Source organism: Marasmius oreades, chromosome 2 (genome assembly GCF_018924745.1).
Source record: "Marasmius oreades isolate 03SP1 chromosome 2, whole genome shotgun sequence".
NCBI lineage: Eukaryota > Fungi > Basidiomycota > Agaricomycetes > Agaricales > Marasmiaceae > Marasmius > Marasmius oreades.
Window position 1 is genome coordinate 1076401 of NC_057324.1, and position 24255 is coordinate 1100655.

Consider the following 24255-nt stretch of genomic DNA (forward strand, 5'->3'; position numbering starts at 1 on the left):
CGCTCTGTAGGAGTTCTGCAGGTAGTGAACAGCATGAATCACCCATGGGGGGAAAGTTTGTGTCCCTTGGCCCACTGTATTCATATCACATGACCTGTTCTGTGAACATCCTGTGTCAGAGGTGTAATTACACCTGTCCTACCCGTTACCCATGGAAAAAAGTATGGTGGGTATGGGACTTGTACAGGGTGACTAATCCATTCCAGCCCCATCCCATGCACAGGAAAACCCACCAACCCGTGCTGTTCCAACTTCCCTATCTGCAGGTATGGCCATGCTCTATCCCATTTTACAGGTACAAACCCATGGGGAAAGTATTCTGTGCCAAATCAGTACATGTTGTATAGTGGGTGACATAAATAGCAGGTGGAGGACTTGTACTGTGTACAGAACTTTGTACAGGGTGGCCTACCCCATTCCCTCCCTGTCCCATGCACAGAAAAACCTGTAACCTGTGGAAAAACAGTACAGTTAGAGAAGGGGAGAGGAGACAGTGAGAGATGACAAATTATTACCAAAAAAGTGTGTGGGAATATAAAAGTTACATCTCATAACAGTTGAAGTATAGATGCATGTCAGATAACAGTAGGAATAAATAAACAGGAACATGAAAAATACTACGTTACTGTAGCTCAAAGGGAGGGGACATTGTCGTGCACGCAGGAAATTTCGATCTCCGCTTTAATTTACCCCGGTCCTGTCGCATAGATCATTTTTTCAAGATAATCGCGACACTTCTCCCATAATATAAGGATACTGGATGACTTCCCGTAAGGATGTGCAAATAATCTCCTTTCAAATAAAAGTTTTGATGTAAATTGGAAATTGGGAAATTGTCGAATTATTTGCAGATGCCTCCCGCAATGCTGGAAATTTGCATAAAGTGCTCGGATTTATCACACGTGTGGTAGCTCGCCAAGGGCGTAAGTGCGGACAAACTTCCATATCTGGGCTGGAAATCATGTGGACTCACCTCGCTTAACGAAATATTGCAGCAAAAACAGTTTAGAAAGGGGTCGCTAGGCCTTTCTAAATTCAAGAATTTAGAACATGCCCTGATGTTCAGATTCTGGTATTTGTTGCCAGGTATCACTCGCTTAACATATCTCCGATGATTTTCAGCGTTATTTGCAACGATATTTACAAATAATCCTTACGGGAAGTCATCCACTTCCTACATCGTTAAACTCGGGTCGACTTTACTACCATAGTATTCGATTCTCCTGGGTACGGTGCACCATTTCTTCGCCTCCTACATACAACCTTTGTAGTCACTCACACATACCTTCCGTCACTTCCACTTCTCCATTCTTCCGAGGTAAAGGACCCGTAAGTCCGCCGTCCCGTTCGACGTCAAGTTCCACGGTGCAGCTGTCACTCGTAAGGTCCAGGTTTTGGTATTGCTATTCTGTCACATATTCTCTATCATACCTGAAATTCCCTCCGAATCGATTTTCCTCTATCTCTTTTTAACAGCTTTGACTTATAAATCTACACATCTAATCTGCGCTAAATTGGGTCAATGTTCGGCATTAGTAGTGGTGTCGAGGATGAAAAGGATGTGGCTTGGGTACGATCTGATAGGGATATGTCTCACGTCGAAATGATACGCTGGCAGTCGAGAGGATTTATTTGGCATGACTTTGAATTTGGTGGTGATTTCATAAAGGGAGGGTGGGAGAAATACATCACCGGCACGTTACCGTTCCAAGCTCCAAGCTTCAAACTCATCGCAAACGACATGAGGAAGGGTGGCAGATTTCAATTTCATACTAATAGTACAGCTACAAGTTGAACAGTGTCCTTCGATGACCATTGCAAGGAGCAGGCTATCCCGACTGGAACACTTGCCCTCAACCTCCGAAAGCCTCGTCACTCATCACCCTGACTGTGTCTGCGGCCATCGCACCATATCTCTGCCAATACTCGGGGCTGTTCTTCACCATTACTCAATCCTCTGCGCCATCGGGAAGAAGGATATCCTCGACTGTCTTTCTCTGGTCCCCCGGAGCTGCCTCCCATGCCCCTATGTCGAGAGCCAGAACACTCATGGCCAAAATCAGCCTGTGAAGGTTTGGGCTTGTCCAGGGAATGAACACAGACAAGACCATGCCCTATTCCACCTGTTCTAGAGGGACGTCGGGACGACCTTCCAATCTAACGAAAAACGCCACCACGTCCATGTTGGTGAACAGGCCCAGTTGGTTTTTCTGCAAAGCAGATTCGACGAACACCTTCCAAAGTTCATTTTTAGCAGTAGTTGAAGCTGGATCATTGCTGGTGACTCACCTGACGCATGAGGGCGTGGGATGCGTTGCTGACCGGAGTCTCCTTCAACACTCCGGCGTCATCGACAACGAGAGGGTTCCCCTCCAGGAGCTGGTTCATACCGGACGTTGGGTATGCCCACCAGGGCTTCCCTTCCAGGGTCGCCTGAACCCACTTTGATTTCCCATCAAACAAACCAAAATCCCGTTGGTTTTTTGTTCGCACTCCGCTCTGTGGTTGACCTAGTCTTAGGACGGGTGAGGGGTTTGCAAGCGAGTGGACCACGCCGGATGGTGGCATCACCAGGTTGAGGTACTCCCACTTGGAATTTCATCGTGAGCTAGTAATGAATGGGGTTGGTAAAAATATAAGGCAAGAGAGAGAGAGAGGGAACACATTGAGTTCTTCTAGAACTGTTTGCAAAAAACCATACATACTGCAGACACTGTTGACCAGATTGGGCTCGGATCTAGTGTAATAGCAAAAGGAGGGATCAGTAGAAAGTGCGAATGGGTAACGATGAGCAACGAACGCTGTCTTGAGGCAGTTCAAGGTGGAAGAGAAGAGGGCAACGGAGGTGAAGCGAAGAACACGAACGTATATGATCCTATCAAAATTACCCCGAGAACTGACACCAAAATTGCGGATACCCCATAGTTGCAACATTTATTTCACGCCACCATGGGTCCCGCTGCATAACATTCTCATCCGTCTTGAAGGACCGATCAAAGTCAATAACCCGATGCCTATGGGCATGTCCATGTCGGGGACATATACTCAACGAATCCTCAGGCGCTTTGAGGAAGTTGAAACGCCGTGCATCGGCGTGTACGATATAGGCAGCTGTCAGATCCGTCATTATCTCTTTGAGGTCTGACATATCCCTACGGTTGAGTTCTTGGTGAATTTCACGCATTCGGTGAAGGGTATCTCTTACTCACCTCACAGCTGCCTGCGAGCTGTTCCCTTCTTCCCATTTGAATACGCCGCCCAGCTTCTCCAGCACCAAAACCGAGACAAGAGGATTCTTGGGATCAGCCTGCCAATCATACCAGTTCTGCAGGGGTTAGTCTACCAGTATACATGTGAAGAAAGACCTTACTGAGGAGGTATAGGCATCATTGACCACGACCGCTGTAGACTCCAACCTGTCTTCGGGTAGAAAATCGGGGTGTAGGTCCCCTTCTTCGTCGTAATCCTCCGGGGCTGTCAAAGACATGTCGACCTCACCCTCTTCCCAGGGCACAATGGTACTGACATCCCCAAGTGAAGACGTAAAGAACCCGTAGTATCTTGGGGTTATGATGCCTTGAAATTTTTGCTCCTCGGGAAGCTGGTCGTAGAACCATGCTTCTCGAGCTAGGCTCCGACAATGATAAGGCATTGCAAATTTGATGCAAACGTGCGTGGGTCTAGGAGAGCCTGGGATAGAAGAGCCACCATCGACGATCCGTGCAGAGTACGCAATGCCTGTCCGACCAGCGCCCAGTTTCTCTTCGAGTTCAACGACGAGAGTGTTGGAATGAGGTTTGGTCGGGTTAATGAACCATCCCGGGGGATCGGTTGTATTCGGCCCCTCTGGGTGGCCTATGATGAATCGAGGAGCGGGAAATGTTTCGTTGCGCTGAAGCGACAATGAAAGTGGCCCAAGAGTGGAGGAAGCGATATTCTTGATGAGCAACGACGAGAACAAGCAGGAGGATATCTGAGATTGAGAGCTGGGATTGAATGGTACTCCAGAAACGCGAATACTGTGCGGAAGAGCTTCGAGAGCCGCTCCGTTGCAAGTTGTGGTCGCTGTGGTTGTCATTTTATGCGATGCACGTGACGATTGTTGGTATTACAGGCGCTAATTAACGTTCTCATGGCCCGTACTAGCGCTCTCAGTCCCTCATCTCAGCTTGCCTTCATCTTTTTTTCTTCTGCTCTTTCTCGCGTTCTATACTCAGATCCACGCGTCTTATCATGTATGACAATCAAATCATCGAAAGAGAACTCCTGGTCAAGAAAAACTCGATCATAAATCAGGCCAGATCAGACTGGCCAGCCTGATGCAGCCGATAGGTAGGTTCCATCTGGCAGCGTCTGGTCTTGGTCTGGTCAACGTCGTCAAATCGACTGTACGGGTCAGACGGCATCAGAATAATCTATTATATCACGTAACATTAGGCTAGTTTGTATACAGGCACCTTTAGGCCAAGTTCCTTTATCAACCTGAGTCAATCTAATGGGAACGTTCAGCCAACATTAGTTTTAAAATGCTTTTATTAGTGTAGGAAATAGTTCATGACAAGACTATACTGGGGATTCCGAGAATGATTGGTTGGACTTGAGACTGACTGTAAGTAAACAGAAAAAGAAAAAGAAAAGTGAAATACATCTCCGACACGATCAAAAATAAGAACGTTCTGGCCTGAACATACTTTTATCTACACTTTAACATTCACTTCTTCACCATGAAGTATGAACAAACACCATCACAATGCGAGTCTTCTTCAGTATCCACGATACTCCACCGCTTCTGTCACGATATCATTGACACTAACCATGAACGAGTCCCAGTCTTCTTGGCTAATGAGGGGTAAGACAAGGTTGAATTGACACATAAAACGAGTAAGTACATACCTGAAGGCCACATTCTCCGTCAACATTGGTTGCGCATTCCACATCGGGTTTGCTACCGCCTGATTCGGAGGTTGCAGCATCAGTTGAGATCCAGTGAAATTTACGTCAAATAGCGAGATATCAGCCGGCGCCATATCGTGCATGAAGAAATCAGTCTGTATTTGCGGAGGCCCAAAGATCCCGCATCCGTCATGAGCAGAGGGGAAACTTGCAGGTTGCGATAACGAAGAAGTTGCATCGGAAATCGTAGACAGGTTGTGGGATGATGTCTGGGCCGTATTATGGAATGTGTCGTGCAAGTCCGCAACCACGACTTGAGCATGCGACGGCACAGAATTTTGATCTGCACCTTCTCCCGAGCTCTGTGGGCTTTTCCGATTCTTGGTTCTGGGAAGTTGACCGACAGTTATGACAGCACTTAGAATATCCCTGATCACTCCCAAGTCAGTCGAATCCGCAGAGAACATCGAATTCTAATACATACCCCACACGGCCTGCATATGAATTTCTGGATGTTCATCGGAGGATGAGCAGCTCACGAACACTCAAAAACGTAGATCTAACCTTGACTCATATTTTTGAATCAACTTCATTGATCTGTAGACAACCTCCATCCCTTTCGACGACTCCGAGGTAGATTCCGATCCCGATTTTGGACGCCATATACTAAGAAGAAGAATCAATGTTGATGTAAACAAAGGCGACTATGGGAAGCAATATCACTAACGGTCCGTCACATGCAAATAGGAGTAACTTACCACAATAAATGTCACCGATTCTAAAACAGCCATGGCTTTGTCCATCCGTGCGTGAAGCCTTTCGATAATATGGATGGTTTTTCGAGCAGCATTACAACATATTTCGAGGGAAGGGAAAGGTAAAATCGGCTCTTGCCCAGGTCGAGGAATGAAAGGTCGGTGGATCTGAATCTGCACCCAATGATAAATTGCATAAAGCGTGGCAGATTGCTGAAAGAAAACCGGATCAGGATTATCAGGATCCCACTTCACTGTTAGAAGTAAGCCACCATGTATCGAATCTCAGTTTCAGCATACGACAAACTTACAATGCTCCGGTATCGTATCTACGTATTTGTTCAATGCAGAATCTGGGGAATAGAAGATTAGGTCATGCATGTGATTGACACAAACTCGCACTTGCCAAGCTCAAGCACTGCTCGTCTTTTCCAATCAATCCCAAATATTCCCATCCCATACCACAGTTCAGATTTGCGCACTGAGTACTAATGGCGAGCCGTTGGCAGGCTAATCAACATGAGTGAGACCTCTACTCACCAGTGTACTTTGAGCAAAGGAAACAATATCTAGAAGTCTCAACAAAGCCACAAAGAAGGAGACTACAGATGGCTTTCCCACTGGTTGTACAAATGCCTTTTCAGGATCAGGATTCTCCCAATATTCGTCGTCACATTCAACAGGTAGATCAACATCAAAACTGTAAAAAAATTGGTCAGGGAAGATTCCACATATCGAGACAGAACGAACTCGTCATGAGTTGTAGCGCGCGGTCGCCCCATGAAAGCACTGAAAAACAAATCGATCGAGACGAGTAACCAGAATGCACGCTTCCATAGTTCATCTTCGAGGGAGTTGCCAGAAGGGACAGGTTTACGATGTACCCCCATCTCCTGAGCAGACCGGATCCCGATACCAACCACTGTCCAGGCGGCCTCCGGGGTGGATGTCGCTTGTAAATAGAGGACGGATAACTAGAGTCAATATGAGTGTAAAGGAGAATTGTAAGCGGAGGAAGTGAATTACACTGCAACGCTGAAGGTCATATAATGATGGAGGATCGGTGAGTGATTCGCGCATGAGGGGAATCTGGGAGAACCATTTCCATCCCAGACCGTGTTCCGAGGTTGTGCCTTCATATAAATCCCGCGGATCGTCCGACTGTCGAGCTCCGACGGCACAGACAGCCAGAACAGTGGCACCAAAGGAGCGGTTTTGTATATGTAAACCCTCCGCAATCGAGCGTTCAAACGTAGGCCGATGCAACAGCGGGAATAGAGGATTCACACTTGTAAAGAACAGGTTGACAAGATCACGGAGATGGTCACCTTCCGGGAATATCAAAGAGGGTTCTTGACGGTGAGGTATCGTTTGCCACTGGAGTCAAATCAGAGTAATATCCTTTATCCTTCACCTAAGAAAGACTTACTGGACGAGGTTTCCAAAACTCTGGTCTTTTGTGCTGAGCGAAGACAGCCAAGGTAAAGCTGGGGTCCCCCAGGACATCACGTCGAGAATCCATTGCCGATTGCACCAGCATGTAATTGCTTGATTTCCCAAAGTGCCGTTTGTAATGATAACCAACTGACAATTTTCGAAGGTCTTGAGCGAGCGAATCAATGGAGTCTTCGACTTCTCCCTGTGCAGTGGGCTCTGGGGTGTCATTCGACGCGGCTGGAGAATTGGTGGCAGAAGAACTGTTGGGATCCAGACGAGTTGCATGCGCTAACTCGGATAGTTGTCGATCCAGCGAACGGGCATGATTTGCAAGTTTGACCAATATCTCCTTCACCGCTTCCAGATCTTCTGGGACGACGTAGGGTTTCGAAGAGGAGAGAATAGCGTTCACGAGAGCGCGAGCGTCCCTGGTTGGCCTCCAGTGTTCCAATTTCAGCGACCACTAGAATATTGGAGAAGAGTATACTCTCACCCAATCTTTGGGCCCCTTTTCTAAGCAACAGAAAAGTGTTAATCAGTAAATGAAGTTGAGAAAGAGAGTCTACAATATCGCTTTCTGTCGCCTTTCGTCCTTTTTTTACTACAGCTTCAGCGCTCCCACGTTGACAACGACACGATGCTTGCAGTGACTCGGAGAGTAGAACACACCTTCTTGTGCTGGTAATGTGTGCATTCAATCCTCAAGGAAACGCAATTCGAGCATTTATTTCCTGGTGCAGTAGCACTATCACAACGGACTAGAAAAAAGACATATTTTAGTTGATTATGGGTCTGATGATGATCGATGATCTCGTGAACTCACTCTTTCTCCTCCTACATTCGTCACAAGCATTCTGTAGCCTCCTTTTCTTGATGCTTTGTTCGTCTTCAGCCATGTGTTACAGTTTTATCATTCAGACCCTTATCGCAGTCTGCAGAGCTCTGAGATGATCAAGGTACGTGAGGCTTAGTGCTTAGGCAGTCCGAATCGCGCTTGAGCTTGAGCGCTGGCGCTGAACAAGGAACTTGATTTGATCATTTGCGGGGAGGAAAACTTCAAAAGGAATACACGCATTCGTCCGGCATCAGAAAGCTGAGGAGGTAAATAGGTATAAATAAGCGTGACTGCCCTAGTCACCGTGCAAAAGTCTAGTAAAATCAGACTTATAATAAGGTAGCGGCAGTCCACATCGTTTGAACCCCACGTGATCTGTCTGTGACTTCCTTTTTTGGCGATGGATTCATCTTTCAGCTCGTAGAACGTTGTACAGCACATTAATAAAAATTCTGACACCAACATTTCATGGAAAGTGATTAGAGCAATGTGAGGATCCAAAAAGTTTTGAGTAAAATGATGACGTTGTTGTGGAGTTACAGTTTAACAACAAAAGGAGTCCACTGACGATTATTCCTCAGTTGACGTGATGTTGACAGTATGACATCTTCGAAACAAGTCAAAAATGACCCAAATGTGGTGATTTATTTCATATTTATTTACAGAGGCTGAAAATAAATCGATAAACCCTTTTGAAGCACAATTAATTTACCATTAATCAGATAAATGATTAATATCGCTTAATTACTTTTAAATAATTAATAATTAATCGTCAACAAGGGTTTTTCTCTGCCACCGTTAATAGAGAAAAGGTAGCAGCGAAACTCATCTTGTTGTATATCCAAGTCAATGTTTTCTGGATTATCTATGGAACTGTATTGATGCTTCACAAAGAGGGAAGTTGCAGGTAATCAATACATTACAGCACGAATCGTACCAGTATGGTTTGCACAGCCACCCTCAAGTCACATGTGGAAATCAGCATGAATCATACAGCGACTCTCAAGTCTATTCCTTGTGTTTTGGGTACTTCATGTGGCATTAGGATGTAAGAATTTACTCAATAATATGTCTGGGTTCTAACCCTACCACTATCTGCACAGAGACTTATCATGGTAGCCTTATGATTCCAATTTTTTTAACCTTTCCCATGCAGGTATTACGGCATGAATTATACCAGTACAGTTCACACAGCCACTATTGTAACTTGAACAACCACCACCATGTACGACAAATTGACGACGAATCAGGGTAAACTTCTTCAATATCTTCTTTCCTTTCTCCAGATATGCAGCGTGTTTACCAGGTTCAATTTTAAAGACAAAACAGTTAGTTATTACCCTCGTGGTCTTGCTCGTAAGTACTTAGCAATGCTATGTCCATTATTGGCTACTACCTACCCTTGTGATCAGGCTTATCCTTGACTTAACCTGTGGCTCCGATCAAGGCACCTACGTCAATGTCACATCAATGTCACATCAACTGAGGAATAATCGTCTGTACCCTCCAACAAAAGGTCGGGCCTGCCATCACTAGCACTGCTTCTCCCACCCCCGTACGGTCCGTAATGCCCAAAAAGCGCAAAGCTGACGTCTCGCGTGCTTTTAATTTTTATGGGACAGGTGATATATACCAAACTCCGAAGAAAAGAAAGACAATACCAATACATGGTGTGAACCAAGAGAATGTATTTGCCACCGCCGATGATCTTGAGCTTGAACAATTGAATGCTAATGACAATTACAGGAAATGCCGAAAACCACTGAAATCCAAGACTTGCCACATTCCTCCACTGGCATACCAACAGCTCCCAACACCCCGAGAACACCACACAATCCCCATGGCAGTCCGTTGCATGGGAGGCCAAGTTTTGGAACCTTTCACCTCACAGAAAAGCCTGCTACGCCAAAACATGCATCATGTACAGTCTCCTTCAAATTTCCGATTGTTTCAAAACCACTGGCATCAGCAACTTACGCAATTTACTGGTGAACTTTCTTGGCTTTTCTGGGCTTTTCTGGGCTTTTCGGCTGGTTTGACCAGCCCACAAGCTCATGAGTCCACCGGCTTGTCTGCACTTCCCAACTATCCCCCACCAAATAGTACCTAAATAGCTTTATATAAATTGCTGAACATGATTTCTGCTCTCTAAGAACCCCCAACATCGGAGGCTGTCCGAAAAATGCATGTTTACTGGAAAACTTTGGCAGAGGGACCCGAGTAAATCTGAGCTTGTCAGAAATCGGACATAACTTGTGGCTGGTGGCTTGTCAACTTGTACAAGCCCCAAAAAGCCCTAAAAAGTTCCCACCAGTAAATTGTTAAGTTGCTGATGGGGTGATGGCGGATCAAAATCAAACACGTCCACACGGAGTGTAATCATTTCAGGGGATGTTAATGAAACAGGATCATGGTCCGGGACACCTGGTGGGTGATCATCAAACCACGTTCAAACTGTCAAGTCAATGATTTAACAGAACCTTCCCACATTATTGAAAAGTGGAGTCAGCAATTGGACAAGGCCATGATTGTTGACAAAAATGAGTTCTATTGCTTCAATGACAATGACCTCGGGAAGTCAGATGACCCAAATGACTTCAGCAATGAACACTCTGCAAGTCCGCCATCAGCCGCCGCCGCAGCTGGCTCGTCCAGGCCCGATAATACACGTCCGAATGGAAGGCTTCGTCAGGCACCCCCTGTGGCCGCTGTTCTTAAAGCCCTTCCTGACCTCCGTTTTATTATATGTGAGCCACGGAAAACAGGACCTGGATACACGATTTTCTCAAAGAATGATCTTGATCCATATGTTCGTGCCCGCCTCGATATTCTTCTCGCATTCTTCTCTAACTACACCAACCCTCGTTCTGCCATGTATGGATACTGGCGTTCCTCCGCATGTCAGGCTGCCATTGGGGTTGAGCATGGCGAATATTGTGCTCAATGGATTTGTCGGGCCGCGAGAAACTTTCTGGCTGACCGGACAATTCCAGTTAACCCATATGGCGAATGGAATACATCCCTTCTCGACAATGAATCCCTTCTCCTCGAAGTCAAAATTTTTTTGCAGTCTCTTGGAAAAGAGATTACTGCAGGAAAACTCGCCGAGTATTTGTCGACCCCAGAGGTAATGGAGCGACATGGTATCACCAAGGGGCCATCAGCCCGTACCTGCTCAACTTACCTGAACACACTGGGTTATCGGTTTGCGGAAGCAAAGAAGGGCCAGTACTCAGATGGCCATGAGCGAGAGGATGTTGTCTATCATCGTGATAAGGTTTTCATTCCTACTCTCATGCAATTCACTGATTGGATTCAGTGGTATGACCGTGACGGCAATGAATGCAGTCAAGTACAGGGGTGGCGTGTAATTTTCTGGTTCCACGATGAATCAATTTTCTATGCACATGATTGTCGCTGTCGCTTCTGGTACCTAAAGGATGAATCAGCTACTCCTTACCAAAAAGGAGATGGCCATTCATTTATGGTTGCCGATTTCGTATCCGCAGACTTTGGTTTTCTCACATCCCGTGATGGAACCAGATCTGCTCGCTGCTCGATGTTTCCCGGTGAGGGAAAGGATGGATACTTTGACAATGAAGATATTCTCTCCCAAGCCCGTGAAGCAATGGATATTCTTGCTTCCGACTACTCGGAATTTGAGCACGTTCTAATTTACGACAATGCAAAAACTCACCAGAAGCGAGCAGAAGATGCATTATCTGCTTGGAAAATGCCAAAGGGGACACAACCGTGGTTTGTGAAGAAGATGGAGAGAGATGCAGATGGCAGGATTGTTTACAGCCCTGACGGGAAGCCAAAGAAAATTGAAATACGGATGGCTGATGCCAAATTCAGTGATGGCAGAAGGCAGTCACTATATTTTGAGAATGGACCAGACTGTGGGAAATTCAAGGGGATGGCACGGATTCTTCAAGAACGAGGGGTATTCAAGACTGAACAGGAAGCCAAAAGGATGCGCTATGAATGTGCAGGATTTAAATGCAAGGATCCGGACTCCACAGACTGCTGCTGTCGTCGGATGCTTTTTAATCAACCCGACTTCAAGGACGTCCCTTCTCTCCTTGGAAAAGCTATTACTGGCTGGGGACATCATTTTCTATTTCTTCCAAAGTTCCATCCAGAGCTCAATTTTATTGAGCAGTGTTGGGGATTTGCCAAGCGGGTATACCGACTCAATCCCCCATCGAGCAACAAGCAAGTGTTGAAAAAAAATACTCTTGCAGCTCTGGACAGCATTCCAACAGTGACACAACGGCGGTAAGTTTATTTGACACACCTCTCGGATCTCTATTTACGCATGCTAACTGAATTTAGCTTTGCCACTAGATCATTTCGTTTTATGGATGCATATGCTCGGGGATTGAACGGTAGACAGGCAGCATGGGCATCCTGCAAGTACCGTGGGCATCGTGTCCTTCTGGACAGCATTCTAGATGATTTAGAGAGAGAGAACATACACTAGAAGCAAATATTATTACTGTATATATTTCAAAGGACTCAAACCACTGAAATTGGAGGCACTAAGACTGTAATTCTGTATCTAGTCACTCAATTTTTGGTTTCATGCATATATATTCCATAGAAAACATCTTAGCATATATTAAAACAAAAGTACGGAAACAGAATTTGGATAAAAGGCGTTGTAGCTTCAGGAAAGGTATTTCGATGTCTATAACCCATATATGGTGCGAAAGAGTCACACTTTGGTCACACCACGTGGGGTTCAAACGATGTGGACTGCCGCTCCAACGTCGTCTATTGTGGTCTGAGCTATATACGAGGGAGCTGTAGGTTGGGCTGAGGGCAAGCGTTAGCTTGACCAGGAACGCAGGAAGATCACGCTGCTTACCCATGCTGAGGAAAGACCCGCAGTGTGATCGCTGCATGCCCAACTTGAGTGACGAAGCTACAATCCTGAGGTGTCCATGTGCCTTGTTACTACCTTTTCAAAGGCCCTCAGATATGCTTCATAGGCTAGAGATTTCCATCTTCCTGCTAACCTGATGATTTCTGGGTTCTTCCCTAGTGACAAATAGTAAGATGCTCCACCTATTCTGAAGGAGTGGCCGAAGGAAGTTCCCCAACCCCACGCCGATGTAATTGCATTGATGCGATCGATTGCAGCCTTCTTTACCATGGGCCTGATGCAACCTTTAGTGTCTCGCCATGAGAAAAGTGGGTCCTTCGCCTTTGCTGGCACAACAACTGCTAAGTTCTTGAGAGCTGCCAGTGGGCAAAGATCCTTGTGTTCCGATATGTGGACCTTTGGATCTCACCAAGCTTGGCTGTTTTGGCTGATGGTAGTAGGAGGGTCACATATGGATTGCCTAGATCATCTTGTCCGAAGATGACATCTTCCCTTTTGAGGTGAACGTTTGGGTTGAAGTCTGCTCTGGATTTCACCGATACTTCTCCGAACCTCATCATTCCCCAGAAAGCACATGTCGCCATTGCCCAAATGCAAGCGTCAAAGGGATCGCACAGATTCAAGGTTGTCTTGAGTGCGGTGAGCATAGATGGGGTGAACGGGGGCCTTGGCGGTCGCTTGCGTGATCCCTGCAAGCGCTCCAGACCCCTTAGATGCCAGTTGATCCTGTCGTGATCTTCCTTTGTCAGTGGAGCATTCCATCCTTGGGCGATATGCCATGCTCGGACTGCTGACAGGTATTTCTGTACCACGTCAGTGGAGACTGGTTCAAACTGTACTCCTTCTGATAGATTCTCGTCGACAGATTCAGGTAGTGTCGCTGCCCAAAGTGCAAAGGAGAGTAAGATGGGGAATTTGGCTGGGAGTCTGTTGTTCTCGGGCACTGAGAAGATGTCGCAGAATATATGGTATTTCCGGAGGCCAGAGCCGTAACCCGCTGTATCTTTCAGAGAGGCTTCCGAAGAACGTTCTGCAATGAACTGCAGCAGAGGATGATCAAGAACCCTTGCTGGGGGGGTGTTGGTACCTATCCACCTAAAGATTCGTTCATTTGCGCGACATTTAGGCCGCAGAGGTGATTCTTTCATTTCAAGTAGCCCTCTACCATTTACTCCCAGAGGAACATTGGGTGGGGATTGATATGGGCTAAACGTCATCAAAACCAAGGTACGAGCATCTGTGAAAGATGGGTTGGTAGCGTCAGCGAGGTGTTCTGAGAGGCTGAGTGGAAACTGCGCTGAAATGATGCTATGTCTCCACGAGATAATGAGTCGCTGATGTTGGTGGAGCCCGGAACGTGGATTGCCTTGATGGAAATTTGGTTCTGCGCCTGAAGCAAGTATACGTGCCTGAGTGTCTGGTTCACTTCTCTGTTCTTGGCGCGTCCCTTGTGTACAACCCGAACTACACCTTCGTTGTCTGAACGGACAAGAATTCTGTCTCCTGCTGTGAAGTCTATATGCCCTCCAGTGCGCAGTTGGAGGAGTAGGCGCAATCCAAGTTCCACTGCGACTGCTTCTGCCCATCCAATATCGTATTGGTGACCAGGGCCGACTTTGACATCTTGAGCCCACTTCCAGACTGCGAAGAAAGGACCGATCGCTATCCCGATGCCGAATGAAGTGCTGGCGTCCCCCCACCACTGCATGTCTATTGGCTCCCTTGGCTTCAATGGCATGATAGGGTTTGACACCCGCAACAGGTATTGTATCCAGGACAAATCCTTCTGGACAGCTGGAGTTGGTCGAAGGTGTGATCTTGCTGATTGGAACATTCTGGCGAAGTAGGATATTGATGGTAGGAAAGGCCTTATCAATTGGTAGATGCATGAGACGTGTACCAGCTTCCCATGGAGACTCGCTGCCTCCTTCGCTGTGAATTTGGCGTTCTCCTTCTGCCAATCCTCTAACAGTTTCATCGCCGCTTTGAGTTTCTCTTCTGGAAGTGACACTGATTTCGTGTCCAGGTCCCAGTCGAAGCCAATATACCTCTGTATCACTGCCAGCCTTCTGAGTTTTGTCAGACTCCATGGTACTCCAAGACACGAGGTCAGCGAGATGAAGTACTCCTCTGTCCATGTGTCTCCTGGAAACCATATAACAAGAAAATCGTCCACCCATTTCAATAAAGCCTGAAACCCGTATGACCTGTAGATGGCAACCAGCATGTCTGCTACTGAGCCAAATACGCCTGCACTTGAGGTCAAGCCAAACATTACTGCACGGTCTACCCAGACCTTGCCCTCCCATAGGATGCACAAGGCCCACTGCTGGTCTGGACGAATAGGGGTGAGGCGGTAGGCTGCCGATATGTCGAACATTGCCGCTTGACAGCCTGGGGGTAGGGAGAGGATCAGGTCTACTGTTTTGTCGAAAGTCCCCCATGCAGTTGGGAAGTCCTCGGAGCGAATGTTGGCATTGATGGAGTGCATGTTTGGATCCTTCCTTGGGTATGACATGTCCTGCACGAGGCGGAACTTGTTTGTATGTGGTTTTGGCACTAGTCCTAATGGAGATGTTCGGAATGGCCCAATTAATGATTCTAGCTCTGCTGGGGTATATGGGCGGGAGTATCGTCCCGCTGCCTCCTCTTCTGCGATGTATGTTGATATAAATTTTGGGTCTAGTTTTGAAGATGCGTGGTTCTTGAAAAGTGTATGTGCAATTTGGCTTGTCTCGTATCCCTACGTCGAAGCCGTGTCGGATACCATGTACAACGTGAGACCAGTCGTCAAGAAGATTTTGTTGTTTCAATGTATGTTCAATGAGATCTGCGTCAAGTGGTGTGATGATCTTGCATGGGTGATCATCCGAGGTGTTTGCAGGAGGCTGCACCATGTCCTGACTCGCCACAGATGCTGCAGTCATGTAATCCGTAGCAGCTGGATTCGAAATGGCATGACGAGCTTCTGGCATTCCGAAAGCAAAAGAGCTTACCAGAAGGTGCCGCCAAGGCTAGATGTTTGCCACGTTTTACTACAACTGCACAGGAGACTCCGGCTTTGGTGGTTGTCTCACTGCAGGAGTCGATCAGGTGACCAGAACCACCACATCTGTAGCAGGATACAGTCTTTCGCTTTGATGGGATGGGAGAGGGGTCTCGTGCGTATGATTTACGCTTCTGTGGAGAGGATGTACCACTCGAGAAAGAGCGGGAGCTTCCACCTTGGAGGGCGTTCACAGATGCCTGGAGATTCTCGAGCCTACTCGATGATAATGATGCTGATGCTGATGCAATAAGAGTTAAAGATGCAAGATCGAGAGGGGCGACATCATGCCTTGAATTTGCACAGGCTAATTCTCGTTGGCGTATATCATACTGATATGCTACTGCCATGCCATGACTGTTGTAGATGCTCTCTACGCTCTCAAAGTGAGTCTCCATCTTGTCCGCTCTCACATTCCCGTGGTGTTCCCGGATTAACTTGACGTACGCCTTGCTAGCGCCTACCCACTTATTGAAGGGCAGAGATCTTTCACCCTTTCGGTCTAGGGGCTTTGCCTTCCAGGTTCCGTCTTTGAACGTGATCTCCTCCTCCTCTGGGGCAAACTGTTCAGCTTGTGCTGCAATTACTGACAAGGCGATGTATTTGTTTGACTTGACTGCCTCGCTCACTCGATCAGAGACCGCTGTGACATGCACGACAGCGTTAGCAACTATGACTCAGTGCAATCTGGAGTTGGCGGCAAAGGGTCTGTACTTAGCTGGGAACATGGTCATCGAAATCATTCCCCAGCAGTCGCACCTGTGGAGGGGTTGAACCGCCTTCAAATGTAATCGACGCCCATGTTCCGCTCGCTCTAGGGACGTGGCATCCGCAGAAACGCCTTTACCGTGGCCTTTGGCCTATTTCTGTGGCTCTCAGGCCTTGAACGTGGCTTATAGCCGTTTCTGTGGCCAATGGCCTACGTGGCGCTACGCCTTCTGGTTGTAGCGCCGGAATGTACGTGGCCCTCATCGCCGGGAAATATGGGGAGGGGGGAGTTGGACAGAATTACTCACGAAAATTCAGTGGGTCCTCCTTAAAACCTTCTTCGGGATCTGGGAGCGGTTTGTTTTTCGAGAGTTCAGCTGTAGCTCGAGCCAGCTCTCTTGCACGCTCGATATCCTCCGTGCTAGCTACCATCGGTTGCCTGCTCACTGCTTCGAGTACTGCTAGACGTTGCAGCACCGAGTCCATTTCCGCCTGTGTGTACGTTCGAGGGGGGACAGTGGGTGGCTCCCTTGGGTTTTGATTAGGAAGTGGAGCCGTCGTTCCTGTACTGTGTTGAGTAGTAGTTTGACTTCGGTTCGGCGGCGTTGGGAGTGTTGAAGGGCCGCTTTGACTTTGGTTTGAATTTCCTCCTGACGAGGCTCCTTCCATCGCGATACCTTGGATTAATGCTAGTGCATTTCCTCTCGAGGGTTGTGCAGTGTTCGTGTTGGATCGGTGGGAGCCCAGAGGTTCATTCTGGTGAGTCATTGGAACGTGTACCCGGTGGACTTGACTGCCTCAAGTCGAAAGGAATGTAAAAACGAGTGAAAAAGGTTCGAACGCTGAGCGAGCGTCGAACGTGGAGAACTGTGACAAGGCAGGAGCAAGGAGCTTAGTCACCACTCTCGCTCTGTTGGAACCTCGATGCCGACTCATGCTTCGACGGCATCTGCAGTACATACCTTATGAAATTCGCGCTATGTAGATAACAAAAAAAAAAAAAAAAAAGAAGTTAAATGCATTTCTTTAAAGAGGCTGCGGCCTGAACGCGTTCCTTTCGAACTGGACTTTATGAAATACCTTTTCAACTCCTCCCGAATTATATTGCGACTAGACTGGGTCGAGGAACACATTCCCGGCTTCAACTGCAAGGGGCGATCACATGAATGAAGAAGGAAACGCAATGAGCGAGCAGAGGGGAGAGTCCCACCGACCAAAAGCTCGTCGAGCAACTGCCATTCCGAGGGTACGGGCACGTATGATCTCGCGTTGAGCTTGATAATACGGAGGCAAGGAGCCGTAATAGTTTTCAAAAGGGACACAGTGACATGTAAAATGGAACGGTTTCGATAGGGCAGATCAGGGAGATCCAGCTGTATTTCTGTTAGGACTGTGAAATGGCTGAGGAGATTTGAAGCGATGAGGTGGACTACCGTTATGTCAGCGCAAAAACAACGGATGGGGGAGCAGAACATGAAACGCACAAGATATAATATCAGAACCGCCGGAATTTGAGTGGCCCAGATCTAACACAGATAAGGTGCCACCGACGCGAGCACAAAGGCTTTCACGTGCAGGGAAAGTGGCAGGACGTGAAATTCCAAGTGGCCAGTCTGACCACTTCATTGCGAGCAGCTGTAGCTTTGACAGGTCAAACGCAGGAGAGGAAACCCACATAAGCAGGTCATGACATGCATCGGCAGTTGACAAACTCAAAACTTCCGTCAGTCGCACGGGTTTACCATCCGAGGGAAGGTGTCTGCACAATGAGTGCCCGGCCTCGATAATACATGCAGCTTCCTCGGGATTGTACTTTGTTCCAACATCTCCGTATATCATCAACCCCGACAGCTTCGGGAAAGAGAAAACAAGAACAGGCAAATCCTTGCTTCGACTCATGCATGGCATTCGACCAACAGAAAGACGCTCCAAATTACAGAAACTCTTAACGAATCTCTGTTCGGTAGGCCCCCAGCGTACGAAATCGACTATTTCGAGCCGTGTCACCCCTGCAAGAGCTGCCACAAGCGTTTTCGCAGGTTGGCTTCGCAGATAGGGAGATCCTAGGCAATCATCGTCAGGGTCGGAGAGCTCCAAGACTCGAACAAAACTTGCTAGATGCGGAAACTTGTTGAATTTTCTACTCCAATGTTTGCAGGATGCTCCGGAAGAGACACTGATTCGCCAGTGGAGGCGAGACTGGGCGGCATGATACCATTGACGCGAGACCAGAGTCAACGGGATAAGATCTTGAGCTGAATCGGCAATGAGAGAGACAATTTCGTTTGGGAGAGGAAGAGATTTTGTGTTCTCGACGATTGGAGGCATAAGTTTGGCTTCGGCGTGCTCGGGGGCGTCCAAACGATGTTCCTTGGGAGCCATGTCTGATACAGTCAGCTTCAGTGAATTTTCGAAGGTATGATACCTAGGGGTAGTGGCGGTGGAACAAGAACAAGGGAGCGTGGAAAATACTTCGTCAGCAGATCCAACAGATTCCTTGCGGAATATATCCATGTGCTCCATTATTCCTTCTCTCAACGTTGATCCATATTTCTTTGAATGGTGTTTGTACACGACTCAAGTCGACACCTGAAACGCTGATTTTCGGCACTCTGAGCGGTGTATGGATTATCTGTAGTGTGGTCACCGGTGTGTGCATAGCGTTGATACTAGTTGTATGTCTGCTTTGACGCGTCAAGCTTCAAGACTCCCTTCAAAAGTAGTACGCAAAGCTGTTTCTATTTCAATCGAGCTACAATTGATGCTCATCATCCATAATCTTACAACGCTTGACGAGAACCGCCTATTCAAACTGGTTTCACCTGGTCGCTGCGATAGTCGCCTTAAGCTTCATTCTTCTTCATTTGTTGATGGTCACCGGATGCCACCATGCATATCTTTCCATTTGCTAGCCTTGACTAGAATTGCGTTCTGTTTGTTTTACACATCTTTTTCCCGTGAGTCAAATGGATTCCGACTTGGGATTTTCACAGCTTGGAAATTTGACTGCACTTTCGTTCTCAAATCAGATTGCAGTAGGAGCCCAGTTGTCAAATTGAAGAGAGTTGATGACCAAGTCTCAGTTTGAAGGAAACTGTTGCGAACGGTGTGAGTGGATCACGACTTCTAGGCACTTACCGAACTGTCGTTGTTCATACGGACGAAGGAAGTCAAGTTCAGTATGTATACTCAACGATCCCGCCGCAACTTTGGCGATTTTAGCGACCTCGGGCTCTCCCTTTCTCCAGCCCTTCCCGCGTCGTTTGTTGATGCTCGGATATCATTGTATCATTTCCCAGGACTTGTACGATAAAAGGTCGCTTAACACCGACAGGAGGGTTGAAGCAAGGTTGAAACGTCGTCTTGGCGTCTTCCGTGGTTCCTGTGACCATCGGCATTGGGCAAAGCCAGCGCTTGCAGCAAGTGAGATCCAGACGAAACTCCAAGCCATTGATGCTTAGGGATACATTCAGTATGTAAAGTACAGTCGTTCTCAAAAACCTTGCGGCGCGTCATTCGCGCGTGCGAAAAATTAAAAGAAGTCGAAAAAAGTCGAAAAAAGCCTGTAAACTATTTTAACTCACTCTACGTCTCAATTCTCGTTTTTTTTCTGCTGGAATCGCGCAAGAATCCTGAGTACCAGGATATATGGCCAAAAAGAAGCCAAAGAAACAAAAAAACGCCGTTGTAACCGAGCAAGGTAGTGACGGCGGTGTGGATGGGCCCAACGATAGTTCAGCTTTGAGAAGTGGTTCTACCCACGGTGACTGTCATTGTTTCAATATAGATTGACATTCTCATTCATTCTGTTGACTCTACAGTGGATGGTGGCCAGGAAAAGCCATCAGCATCTTGACAATTTACTGGTGAGAACTTTTTGACGACTTTTTGGACTTGCACAAGCCAACAAGTCAACCAGTCACCAGCTATGTCTGATTTCCGGCAAGCTCAGTTTTGCTCGGGTCCGCCTGCCAAAAATTTCCAGTCACCTCAACTTTTCACAAAAACCTCCACTGTTGGAGGCTGTCTGAGAGCAGCTATCATGTTATAGAACATATGCCAGCTATTTGGACCTCATTGGCTGGCGTGTGGTTGCGATATGTGAAGGAGCTGGTGAACTTGCGAGGGGGTGGACTGGTCGAACCGGCCGAAAAGCCCAGAAAAGCCGGGAAAGTTCACCGGCAAATTGTGTAAGTTGCTGATGGCTGTTCATACGACTGACTATTCCACAGAGGAACAGCGCGGTAACCACGAGCCCCTCGGAAACACCAAAGAACAGTCCTTCTGAATTGGGAAATCAGATTCAGATTGACAACGAGGAGAACCAAGGTGTCGAGGAAGAACGAGATAGACATGTCTTTGGTGAAGAGGAGTCAGAAAATACGTTTGACTTCGAGTCACCTCCTACCCCAGGTTGGCAACAGGATATGAAGGATAGAGGCTACGGATATGACATCGAGCAGCTGGAAGGGAAATTAACGGACCTAGATGTAACTGACGAAGGCTCAGAATGGGGAGGAATTGAGGACTACACACTCTCGTCGAGTCCTCTGAGGTTTTCACCAATGAAATCGTCGACGAAACGCAAAGTCCTCCGAGAACGGTCAGATTCTGATGAACACGGATCACCAACACCATCCAAACGTGCAATTGTCACAATGACAAGCGAAGATTCTGAGGGATCCGTTAATGTATGTCCTGGTTTAGTTTGATACCGCACAAGCTAACATAAATTCACGGTCACGCTAGCCCAAGAAGTCAATACGGCAACTCAAGAAGGGACCTCACAGGCCACTCACTGACTCGGAGCTTGAGATGGAAGACGAAGCAAGTACTCCTAAGGTGGTAAGTTCGCAATTGAGTTCTTTGATATGCCGTCGGTCCTGATTTTGGTTTTGGCTTCGATAAGGTCCAATCCAAGCAACGCAAACGTATTGGACGTCCGCCAAAGTTACCTCCGCCGCAACCCAACTATATTAGCATCCAATTCTGGATTGTAGTTCTCCTCCTCCCGAAACCAGTTGTAGAGCCTGCTGGTGCTCGTCGGAAGGGTAGAGGTTCTGGTTCTGCAGCTCAGGCAAAAGGGCCGGAAACGAAGATGCTTGGGCCTTCTAATTTGTCGGATAAGATGAGCTGGGAAGACTTGCTTGACGAGCTGGTAAAGGAGACCAAAACAGACCGTGCGCGGATCGAGAAGGTGGTTCCAACTATGAAATGGTGCCAGTCAACACCTGCCGGCGCTCGCGGGAAATCAGAACTACCTCTTCACAACCAACGCTCCTTTGAAACCTTGATCTTGTGGATACAAGCCAATTCGCAGAAGAAGGCCGGCAGTCTCCCCATTTGGATCAGTATCAATCAGCCCCCAAGTATTACAGAAACGGAAAATGACACCTTCGTAGGTTAAGCATATCTCGTAAAAATCCACAACTACTTACAGCTTGTAATGCTTACAGAGCTGGAATGCCGACACTCGCACAGAACAAAAGGATCTGTGGGCTTCAAACCCTGTTCATGACAAACTAGAGACTCTCCTCGGGAAAAAGGTATGTTCATGTCTGCGGTATCTCTACCCTTGCTCAGGGCCGTAATCCACAGATTGCCATTGACGACACCTTACAACCATACAAAGATGAAATTTTCAACAAGTATCCGATGGACACCTGTGCACAGCATCCGGGAATACGATGCTTTGTGTATGTACCGAAAAACTGGCATTTTCATCTTGATGACAACCGAGCAGGTGTCTGGGGGTACGAGATTGTGAGTCATCAAAATTCTTTTCATTTACTAGTTAAGTATTGATGTCTGTATGTCCTAGTTGCGAGGTAACACTGACTTTAATGTCCCGCCTCTCGAAAACAAGTTCTTCAAACCGGACCAGGTTATAAAGGAGCCTCGCCACAATCAAGTTTATACTCCCCACCGCCACCTGCATATAATGTACCAGCTCCTACCACTCCGCATCTACAGCCTTATCCTGGATATCCTAGTATTTGGCCACCACCGCAACCTTTCAACCAATTCCCATATACTCCCCCATACCCCTTCCCGACAACGCCCATCAATGCAGCTGTACATCCTCCAGTAGCTAACCCTCGGAGCAGGAGTCCCGATATTCCAGCCATAGGGGACCTTTTCACTTGGCTGAAGAACGACATCAGGGTCAATCCTCCAGAGGTGTTTTTGACGGCCTTAGAGACCCTCCATTTCCAGGTTGGTGATGATGTATCAGTTTTATCCGCACAGTATGTTAAGGAAGTTACGGGTTTGGAGGAACTGGAGTGGGCAAGATTCACAAAAGCTTATATCAGGTACCTCAAAAGATTTGAGAATTGAACGATAGGTTGTGATCAATGATTGAAGTATATATACAGCTACTACAGGTATCCGCTATCTCTAAACCATCCGGGGGCATTCCCTGCGTGAACAGCTATCATACAGGCTTCATATAACACTTGCTTTGGAAACGGATGGTTGTCAAGCTCACGCCAGTGTCGGCGAAGGTGATATTTCACTGTATTAATCTGTCAGTTAGCAATCTTCGAACAGAGCAAGAAAACTCGGGTTCATACCACAACTAAAGCTTTCTTCAATGGGATTGAAATCAGGCGAGTATGGTGGTAAGAATATGAGAATAGATCCTAAAAGCTCTGTCAGCCACAAAGTGAACATAGAATGATAAAGCAGATGGTACCATTTGCTTCAATGGCTTGTCGGATGGCCTGACCCTTGTGTATGTTACAATTGTCCATGATGAGGACACTACATGGTTGGGGGAAAGGATTCATGACATTAACCTAGTAGAGAGTCGCTGAGTAGTATTAGGCTCCAGGAGGAAGAGGATGTTGAATAACAAACACACCAGGTCACTAATCACATAATCATACATTTCTTCGCTGTCCACTGAATCCTCCACAACTCGTACGGCTATGTATCCGCTCAATGCTAATGCAGCAAGGATGCTGTAACGATCCCCTCGTTTGAAACTCATGATCTCTTCTGGAGTTTCCCCACGTTGTGCTCGCCCATACCGCCGTGCAATTGTTCGGCCATCCTTCGAAGATTCGTCAACGAATACCATCTGTTCGGCTGTATAGTTTTGAATGATATGGTCCAACCATGAGGTGCGAAGGGCTTCATCACGCTGCGAGGCGATTTTTCTGATTAGTTTTCGGTGGAGTCCAAGTTCGACAAGGTTTCTTTGGATTGTGGGGATTGAAATTGACTGGCCGTGCATGATTGCCAGGTAGCCCATAATTTCGTCGAGGAAAATTGAAGGTGTCTCGCGCACCAGCTGATCCAACTCAATGGAAACAGCAGTTCCGAGAATTCTTGGACGTCCTTGAGGTAGTACGGGTGATCTGACAGACCCATATTCCTCTTCATTACGTCTCCATCGCCGTACGCTGTCGTCTGAAACACCTAGAGCATCCAACACGGCGTCAAGACCCCAGCCTTCTTCTAATAGGTACAAAGCACGTTTCTTCATATCTGTGCTGACGTGACGGTAGACCATGTCATTTACGAGGGTTTGCAAGTGGAAAGGGGCGTGTATTATAGAGTGGAAGAGAGCTACAATGAATTTACAGAGTTTTCGGCCTTTCTTTGACTTTTTTTGACTTTTTTTAATTTTTCGCACGCGCGAATGACGCGCCGCAAGGTTTTTGAGAACGACTGTAAGTTACCG

General features: G+C 47.2%; 5 protein-coding genes across 7 annotated transcripts; all 5 read right to left on the bottom strand.

Moving 5' to 3' along the window:
* Nucleotides 1–2114: 2114 nt before the first annotated feature.
* Nucleotides 2115–2568, bottom strand: E1B28_003902 (uncharacterized protein; the record flags this gene model as incomplete). Its single annotated transcript, XM_043148344.1, has 2 exons — nucleotides 2115–2234; nucleotides 2290–2568. 2 exons carry the CDS (start codon nucleotides 2566–2568, stop codon nucleotides 2115–2117), a joined length of 399 nt encoding a protein of 132 aa, XP_043012939.1.
* Nucleotides 2569–2884: 316 nt separating this feature from the next.
* Nucleotides 2885–4078, bottom strand: E1B28_003903 (uncharacterized protein; the record flags this gene model as incomplete). The annotated part of the gene is made up of 3 exons (XM_043148345.1): nucleotides 2885–3152; nucleotides 3210–3325; nucleotides 3371–4078. 3 exons carry the CDS (start codon nucleotides 4076–4078, stop codon nucleotides 2885–2887), a joined length of 1092 nt encoding a protein of 363 aa, XP_043012940.1.
* Nucleotides 4079–4515: 437 nt separating this feature from the next.
* E1B28_003904 (uncharacterized protein) lies at nucleotides 4516–8169 on the bottom strand. Of its 2 annotated transcripts, XM_043148346.1 has the most exons (14): nucleotides 7909–8169; nucleotides 7755–7843; nucleotides 7579–7598; nucleotides 7078–7522; nucleotides 6675–7025; nucleotides 6399–6622; nucleotides 6189–6348; nucleotides 6055–6136; nucleotides 5960–6001; nucleotides 5652–5902; nucleotides 5458–5597; nucleotides 5378–5401; nucleotides 4894–5322; nucleotides 4516–4839 (listed from the first exon to the last, which is right to left on the bottom strand). In XM_043148346.1, the coding sequence occupies exons 1-14, from the start codon at nucleotides 7979–7981 to the stop codon at nucleotides 4764–4766; spliced, it is 2406 nt and encodes an 801-aa protein (XP_043012941.1). In that variant the 5' UTR covers nucleotides 7982–8169; the 3' UTR covers nucleotides 4516–4763. The 2 variants fall into 2 exon arrangements, with proteins under 2 accessions (XP_043012941.1, XP_043012942.1); XM_043148347.1 differs by having other exon boundaries at nucleotides 7579–7843.
* Nucleotides 8170–17675: 9506 nt separating this feature from the next.
* Nucleotides 17676–18947, bottom strand: E1B28_003905 (uncharacterized protein; the record flags this gene model as incomplete). Its single annotated transcript, XM_043148348.1, has 3 exons — nucleotides 17676–17710; nucleotides 17776–17994; nucleotides 18050–18947. 3 exons carry the CDS (start codon nucleotides 18945–18947, stop codon nucleotides 17676–17678), a joined length of 1152 nt encoding a protein of 383 aa, XP_043012943.1.
* A 3539-nt stretch (nucleotides 18948–22486) lies between these two features.
* E1B28_003906 (uncharacterized protein) lies at nucleotides 22487–24138 on the bottom strand. Of its 2 annotated transcripts, none has more exons than XM_043160725.1 (4): nucleotides 23431–24138; nucleotides 23263–23365; nucleotides 23141–23209; nucleotides 22487–23082 (listed from the first exon to the last, which is right to left on the bottom strand). In XM_043160725.1, the coding sequence occupies exons 1-4, from the start codon at nucleotides 24082–24084 to the stop codon at nucleotides 22946–22948; spliced, it is 963 nt and encodes a 320-aa protein (XP_043012944.1). In that variant the 5' UTR covers nucleotides 24085–24138; the 3' UTR covers nucleotides 22487–22945. The 2 variants fall into 2 exon arrangements, with proteins under 2 accessions (XP_043012944.1, XP_043012945.1); XM_043160726.1 differs by having other exon boundaries at nucleotides 23263–23379.
* Between the last annotated feature and the right edge of the window lie 117 nt (nucleotides 24139–24255).

Coding starts and splice junctions, on each gene's coding strand:
- E1B28_003904 (XM_043148346.1), bottom strand. CDS start 7,981: ATGGCTGAAGACGAACAAAGCATCAAGAAAAGGAGGCTACAGAATGCT. Junction 7,026..7,077: donor AGTTTTGGAAACCTCGTCCA/GTAAGTCTTTCT, acceptor ATTTGACTCCAG/TGGCAAACGATACCTCACCG. Junction 6,349..6,398: donor CGCGCTACAACTCATGACGA/GTTCGTTCTGTC, acceptor ATTTTTTTACAG/TTTTGATGTTGATCTACCTG.
- E1B28_003906 (XM_043160725.1), bottom strand. CDS start 24,084: ATGGTCTACCGTCACGTCAGCACAGATATGAAGAAACGTGCTTTGTAC. Junction 23,366..23,430: donor ATTATGTGATTAGTGACCTG/GTGTGTTTGTTA, acceptor ACTCTCTACTAG/GTTAATGTCATGAATCCTTT. Junction 23,083..23,140: donor TGAAGAAAGCTTTAGTTGTG/GTATGAACCCGA, acceptor AGATTAATACAG/TGAAATATCACCTTCGCCGA.